Source organism: Sus scrofa, chromosome 2 (genome assembly GCF_054392235.1).
Source record: "Sus scrofa isolate SSC_HxYL_T2T_F1_AM1 chromosome 2, Sscrofa_HxYL_maternal_Yorkshire_Landrace_v2.0, whole genome shotgun sequence".
Lineage (NCBI taxonomy): Eukaryota > Metazoa > Chordata > Mammalia > Artiodactyla > Suidae > Sus > Sus scrofa.
The window spans coordinates 72809255-72817521 of record NC_139384.1 but is presented as its reverse complement, the minus strand read 5'-3'; the positions used below and the strand labels follow the sequence as shown (position 1 = coordinate 72817521).

Genomic DNA, 8267 nt, shown 5'->3' with positions numbered 1-8267 from the left:
GCACTGAGCAAGGTCAGGGACCGAACCCGCAACCTCATGGTTCCTAGTCAGATTCATTAACAACTGCACCACCACGGGAACTCCCAGAGTTCTGTTTTTGCTACCATTCTTTTAATTTATTGGATTCTCATTTTCTTGAAATTTGTCTCTACATAAATGCAAATTTTGTGAAATCATGAACATGAACAAAGCAGGTGAGGCTCCTGCTCTTTTGAATAATACATGTAATGGAGAAAGCAAAGAGCAATGGATTAAATGCTTGAATGACATAAGGTAGACAGAGATAATTCATATAAGGAAAGGGGATGTATTGTCATGGAATATGCAAGATTTTATAGAGAATGATCTGATGGGATCATTGCCATGTGGGATGAGGAAAAGAATCAGGACTACATTGTGCCCATTAGATTTGTCCAAAAAGAGATCAGGACCCCCAAGAATAAGAGAGGAAGGAACACCACAAAGAATAGTGAGAGATGGACCAGGATTATTCCACTACTGGGACACATAAAAACAAATGTGGTGATACAAGCATGGAACAAGTACAAGACTAACAGATCAGGAGCCTGAGGTGGGGTTCTGTGATGGCACTAGTGGAGCCATCAGTGTGTGGTCCCTTGAGCTTGAGGTGACATCAGCACCCACACTGCTGCCTTTCTGCAACCTGCCTCTTCTAATAGGCCCTTCCTTCATATTGCATTTCCCTCAGAGCAAAAACTAGCCTTCTTTTAAAACTATTTTTTTCTTTACTGAAGTGGATTTCTCATTTTTAGCATGTCTTTTATCTAGTTATCAATCATGTATATGCATGCAAACACAAAAATACATGCATGCAAATGCGCAAATAAACATATGTATACACACATACACATATGTGCACACACACACACACACTCACACACAACTAACTAAACAAGGAGAGTAACCACCAGTAATAAACATACATAAACTAACAGGAAGGAATTATGATAAATTTTTACATATATTGACTAAACCTATCAACAACCTTAGGAAGTTGGATTTTACTATTCTTACTATTTCTATGAGTATATTAACATTTAGAATGTTGGTTGTCTATGTAAACTCAAACAGTTAATATGTGGTAGATCCATGATTCAACATTACGTTACTGATCCCAAAATTTTGCACTTAACATTATTCAGAAAAGCCTTTTAATATTTTATCTTTAAAATCTTTGTACATTGTGTATTTCCTTTTGTATATGATGGATGTGTTTAATTTGCTCATATTTCTAGTGGATATCTATTCATTAAGATGGCTTGACATAGGAAATATATTACTCCTTTATCTTTGGGGTAATTGTTAATTGCTGCTTTATTAGTTATTCTGGGAATCAATGGATGTAACTGGAGTTGGAATGCTGTCAAAATCAAGGGAGATTTCATTTCTTTACAATCTCTCAGGGAACATCGGAGCTAATTAGATCTTTTATTCCACATCATGTCCATTTCTTTCCATTGTCTCTATTTTTGCTTTATTTATTTATTTATTTATTTATTTATTTATTTATTTATTTATTTTTGCTTTTCAGGGCCACACTCGTGGCATATGGAGGTTCTCAGGCTAGGGGTCCAATCGGAGCTGTAGCTGTTGGCCTACACCACAGCCACAGCAGCACCAGATCCAAGCCATGTCTGCCACCTACATCACAGCTCAACAGCAAGAGCCAGAACATTAACCCACTGAACAAGGCCAGGAATTGAACCTGCAACCTCATGGCTGCTAGTCGGATTCATTTCTGCTGCACCATGATGGGAACTCCTGAGTTTATTTTTTAACTCTTATTGAAAAGCAAGACAGAAAATGGTCATGTTAAAATGGATCACCAGGTTCACAGGTTCATGGGAGGGTCATCAACTGAAACTGGATTTTATTTTATTTTTTAATATAAATTTTATTGGACTATAGGTGTTGTGTTAGTTTCAGGTGCACAGCAAAGTGAATCAGCCACAGAAGTACACATATACATATTCCTTCTTTTACAGATTCTTCCCCCATATGGGCTATCCAGAGTACTGGACAGACTTCTCTGAGCCATACAGCAGGTCCCCATTACCAACTGATTTTTTGTATAGTAGTGCATATATGCCAGTCCCAAAGTCCCAATCCCTCCCTCCTCTTAATAATTCCCCTTTGGTAACCATCAGTCTGGCCTCCAAAACTTTGAGTCTGCTTCTGTTTTACAAAAGAAGTTTCCTTGTATCTTTGGGGTAAAAACAATTGAATGTAGACAACTTAATTTGTATCAATTCTTTTCTGATTCTTGTGCCTAGAGCTGAGAAGAGCCTGATGTGACACATGGTTGCAGAAGGTCAAAATTTGTTTCCTCTCTCTCACTCTCTCATCCTCTCCCTCTATATTCTAAAATGACCAAAGACAAATATCATATGATATCACTAACATGTGGAATCTAATACAAGTGATACAAAAGGACTTATTCATAAAACAAAAACAGACTCAAAGTTTTCAAACTCAAACTCCTAGTTACCCAAAATGAAATGCTGGGATGAGGGACAAATTAGGAGATTGGGATTAACATACATTCAGTACTCTATACAAAATAAATAAGTAACAAGTTCCTACTGTGCAGCACAGGGAAATCTACTCAATATTCTGTAATAACCATATGGGAAAGAATCTAAAAAGGGGTGGATATATGCACATGTGTAACTGAATCACTTTGCTATACACCTGAAACTAACACAGCATATTAGGTCAACTATACTCCATTAAAATTTAAAAAAAAAATAATAAATTGACCCATTATGGAATGTTAACCAGCACATGTCAATAATGAGTGGATCTATATGTATTCATGAGATTCCTTGAAATTAAAATTAACCAGTTTCCTGGTAGCTCAGAAGATTAAGGATCCAGCCTTGTCACTGCAGGGGCTCAGGTTCGATCCCTGAACTGGAAACATCTGCTTGCCATGGGCATGGCCAAAAAAATGTATCAAGTACAAGGAGCAGAATGTGAACAAGGGACTTCCTGTGCCTTGAAGTCTCAGCTGTAGCAGGGAGGCCACCTCTTTCCTCAGCATTCTCTGACACCATCTCTCACCACTCTTCCTCCTGGTCATTCCTCACCACACCAGTTACATTGTGAGACTGGACTATCTGGGAATGAGTCCCTTCTTCAGGCCTTTGCACTGGCTCTTTCCCCTGCAGAGGACATACTCCCCCATACTCCCTCCAGTCTCCCACTCAGTTTTCCGTGAGGTCTCTGTTCAAATGTCCCCTTGTTTTCAGGTCTTCCTAAACTCCCAATGAAAATAATACACTCATTGATTATCCACTCTAAATGTAAGAGTTTGCATCTCTCTACCCCAAACTCCCCATCCATCCCATTTCCTCCCCTCTCCCATCAACTACAAGACTGATCTCCATGTCTGTATGACTGGGCCACTATACTGTACAACAGAAAATGACACAATACTGTAAATCAAGTATACTTTTTAAAAAATAACACACTCACTCATTCTTTTATATAACTGCTTTTTTCCCTACATAGCATTGCAATTGCAGCATCTTATTAATGCCCACTTATGTAAAAATTAATCATATTATTAAATTTTTTTGATTCCTTTTCATCATCAACACTACCACATGGGACCAGACAATGATACCAAATTTCAACATTTCTTCTTCTGGGATTATCAAAGGAACCAGAATCTCAGCCCCTCACATTCAGGCTTTTCCTCTCCATGTACCTGATCACTGTGTTTGGAAACCTGCTCATCATCCTTTCTGTCAACTCTGACTCCCACCTCCACACACCCATGTACTTCTTCCTCTCCAATCTGTCCTTTGTGGACATATGTTTTACTTCCACCACCATCCCAAAGATGCTAGTGAATATACAGACAGAGAATAAACTTATAACCTATGCAGGCTGCATCACCCAGTTGTATTTTTCTACACTCTTTGGAGGTTGGGATAACTTTCTTCTTGCTGTGATGGCCTATGACCACTTCTTTGCCATTTGCCACCCCCTGCACTATGTGGTCAAAATGAGCCCCCAGTTCTGTGGACCTCTGGTGCTGGTGTCCTGGATCTTGGGTGCCCTGAACTCCCTGCTACAAACCCTAATGGTGTTACAACTCTCCTTCTGTACAGACTTGGAAATCCCCCACTTTTTCTGTGATCTCGATGAAGTGGTCAAACTTAGCTGTTCTGACACTTTTCTTAATGACACTGTGTTGTATTTTTCAGCTGGGCTGCTGGCTGGTGGCCCCCTTGCTGGTATCCTTTATTCTTACTCTAAGATAGTTTCCACCATATGTAGAATCTCATCAGCTCAAGGGAAGTATAAAGCATTTTCCACCTGTGCCTCTCACCTCTCAGTTGTCTCCCTGTTTTATTTTTCAGTCCTAGGAAATTACCTTATGTCTGCTGCTACCCACAGCTCACACTCGACTGCAGTAGCCTCAGTGATGTACACAGTGGTCACACCCATGCTGAACCCCTTCATCTACAGTCTGAAGAATAAAGACCTAAAAGGGGCTCTGAAGAGATTCTGTGAGATGACAGGTGTAAAATGGACAACTGTCCTGAAGGTGACGAACTGCCCTTGATTATAGGACTCAAAGCCTTGAACAAAAATTGTGATTTATTTTTATCACTGTGGAATAGAATTTGTTCCCATTTATTTCCTGGGGTTTCTATTTCTTTGAATTCAACTTTTCCATATAGTTTCAACTATTCATTTTTAAGCTTTCTGCTCTGTCTGATACATAGGCAGTTTTCTTTTGGTCCATTTTCATACATTCCAGAAGTTTTTCTCAACCTCGGATCAGAAATGTTTGGAAATTTCCATACTTTTCATGGGAAGATGAGTTTCTTAAAAATAATTTATTCTTTTTGTTTTGATTTTTTTAATTTACTTATTTTTATTAGCATAGAGTTTTTTACAGTGTTGTGTCAGTTCTTGCTATTATGACCCAGCTTCTTTTTCTCATACTATATTCCATCACATTTTTTTCCAAGAGTTCGAATATAGTTTCCCTGTGCTGTACAGTATGACTTCATTGCTATCCATTCTAAATATAATAGTTTCCATCTACCAACCCCAAATTCCTGGTCCATCCCACTCCCCCTTGGCAGCCACAAGTCTGTTCCTCCATGTTCATGAACCTGTTTCTGTTTTGTAGATAGGTTCATTTGCGTCATATTTTAGATTCCACATATAAGTGATATCATATGGTATTTGTCTTTCTCTTTCTGACTTCACTTAGTATGAGAATATCTAATTACATCCATATTGCTGCAAATGCCATTATTTTGTTCTTTTTTATTATTCGATTGAATGTACCTTTTACCATATCTTCTTAATCCATTCATCTGTTGATGGACATTTAGGTTGTTTCCATGTCTTGGCTATGGTGAAGAGTCCTGCCATGAACATAGGGGTACATGTATCCTTTCAAGTTATTGTGTTCTCCAGGTATATGTCCAAGAGTGGGATTGCTGGTAGTTCTATTTTTCGTTTTTAAGGACCCTCCATACTGGCCTACACAGTGGTTCCATCATCCTAAATTTCCACCAGCAGTGTAGGAGGGTTCCCATTTCTCCACATCCTCTCCAGCATTTATTGTTTATACACTTTTTGATGATGGCCATTCTGAGTGGTGTGAGGACGTATCCCCTTATAGTTTTGATTTGCATTCTCTAATAATAGTGACATTGGGCACCCTCTCATGTTCCTACTGGTCATCCATATGTCTTCTTGGACAAATGTCTTCTGTGCACTTTTTGATTATTTTTTTTAAATATAAAAATGTTTAAGATACTTTATATTTGGAGATTAATCCCTTGTTGATAGCTTCATTTGCAAAAATTTTTCACATTCTGTGTATTGTCTTCTAATTGTTTTAATGGTTCCCTTTGCTATTCAAAAGATTTTAAGTGTAATTAGGTCCCATTGTTTTTTTTTTTTTATTTTTATATTCATTACTCTGGGAGGTGGAACCAAAAAGATACTGTGGCAGTTTATGTCAAAATGTTCTGCCTACAGAGCTATAGTCACCAAAACAGTGTGGTACTGGCACAAAAACAAAAATGTAGATCAATGGAACAGGATAGAAAGCCCAGAAATAAACCCAAGCACTGATGGTCAACTGATCTACAAAAAGGAGGTAAGAACATACTGTGCATAAAAGTCTGTCTTTTCAATAAATGGTGCTGGGAAAACTGGACAGCTCCATGTAAAAGAATAAAATTAGAACATTCTCTAACATTATACACAAAAACAAACTCAAAATGGATTAAATAATTAAAGGTAAGACCAGCTACTATAAAAGTCCTACAGAAAAACATAAGCAGAACACTCTTAACATAAATCATAGGAACAGAAATAAAAGCAAAAATAAACCAGCGGGACCTAATCAAACTGCCAAGATTTTGCACAGCAAAGGAAATCAAAAAAGAAAAAAAATGACAATTTACAGAATGGGAGAAAATACTTTCAAATGATGCAACTGACAAGGGCTTAATCTCTAAAATAGACAAACAACTTATACAACTCAACAGCAAAAAAGCCAACAACCCAATGGAAAAATGGGCAAAAGACCTGAATAGACATTTCTCCAAGGAAGATATACAGATGGCCAACAAACACATGAAAAAATGCTCAACATCGCTGATTACTAGAGAAATGCCAATCAAATCTACCACGAGATACCACCTCACACCAGTCAGAATGGCCATTATTAATAAGTCCACAAATAACAAATGCTAGAGGGGGTGTGGAGAAAAGGGAACCCTCCTGCACTGTTGGTGGCAGTGTAAACTGGTACAGCCACTATGGAGAACAGTATGGAGGTACTTTAGAAATCTATACAAAAACCACCATGTGACCCAGCAATCCCACTCTTGGGCATATATCTGGACAAAACTTTCCCTGAAAAAGACACATGCACTGCAAGTTCATTGCAGCACTATTCGCAATAACCAAGACAATGAAACAACCCAAATGTCCATCGACAGATGATTGGATTAGGAAGATGTGATATATATACACAATGGAATACTACTCAGCCAGAAAAAAAGACAAAACAATGCCATTTGCAGCAACATGGATGGAACTAGAGACTGTCATCCTGAGTGAAGTAAGTCAGAAAGAGAAAGACAAATACCATACGATATCCCTTATATCTGGAATCTGATATATGGCACAAAGTAACCTTTCCACAATAAAGAGAATCATGGACTTGGAGAATAGACTTGTGGTTGCCAAGGGGGAGAGGGAGGGAGTGGGATGAATGGGGTGTTTGGAGTTAATAGATACAGACTATTGCCTTTGGAATGGATTAGCAATGAGATCCTGCTGTGTAGCACTGGGAACTCTGTCTAGCCACTTATGATGGAACATGATAATGTGAGAAAAAAGAATGTATACATGTATGTGTAACTGGGTCACCATGCTGTGCAGTAGGAAAAAAAATTTTATTGGGGAAATAATAAAAAAATTGTTTTAATCAAAAAAAGAAAACAAAATCCCTATCAGTTGAAGAGGCTAAATATTTCCAAACTGAATTTAAATTTCTTCTTCAACTTAAAATGGGATTACAACACAAACTGTCTTCACCCAAGGGAAGCTAACTAATGAATTTAGAAATGTAATCACAGTTTCCTGAACAAAATTTTATTGGATAAATGTATTCAATTCTTAATACTAATGTAAAATTGCCATGCAAGTGATTTAAATAAGTACACTTATGCTCCTATAATTTTGGAGGTCAGAAGCCTCAAATGGGTCTCACTGGGCCAAAATCAGGATAAAATAACCTCAAAAAGAATAGATATGTGTATACATATAACTGAATCACTTTGCTGTCCAGGAGAAATTATCACAAAATTGTAAACCAATTATACTTCAATTAAACTTTAAAAATGGGAAAACAAGATGTTTGCAGGGCTGGATTTCCTCTGGAAGCTGCAAGGAATAATCTTTTTACTTTACTAGTTCAAGCTCAAATTGAAGTAGAAAAAAATCTAAATAGATTCTTTCAACTAATAAACATTTCAATATGAGGGAACTGAATGAGAACTCTTAATTTGTGATATAAATATGAAATTCCTAATGATTTTGGCAAATTGTCAAATCAAGCTGAGGTGTGCAATGCTCAAAGTTTATATAAAAGGAAGAGGTGAAGAGCAATTTTCTGTAGATTTTGCTAGCTATGTCTCCACTAAGAGTCAATGGTTTGAAGATTCAAGGTGTCTAACCCAGGCAGGGATTTAATC

At 37.5% G+C, this 8267-nt stretch overlaps 1 protein-coding gene across 1 annotated transcript; it reads left to right on the top strand.

Moving 5' to 3' along the window:
• The first annotated feature begins 3655 nt into the window (after nt 1-3655).
• On the top strand, nt 3656-4597 carry LOC110258514 (olfactory receptor 7A10-like). The gene has a single exon (XM_021081765.2). It carries the CDS (start codon nt 3728-3730, stop codon nt 4595-4597), a length of 870 nt encoding a protein of 289 aa, XP_020937424.2. The 5' UTR covers nt 3656-3727.
• Nucleotides 4598-8267: the final 3670 nt, after the last annotated feature.

Coding starts and splice junctions, on each gene's coding strand:
- LOC110258514 (XM_021081765.2), top strand. CDS start 3,728: ATGTACCTGATCACTGTGTTTGGAAACCTGCTCATCATCCTTTCTGTC.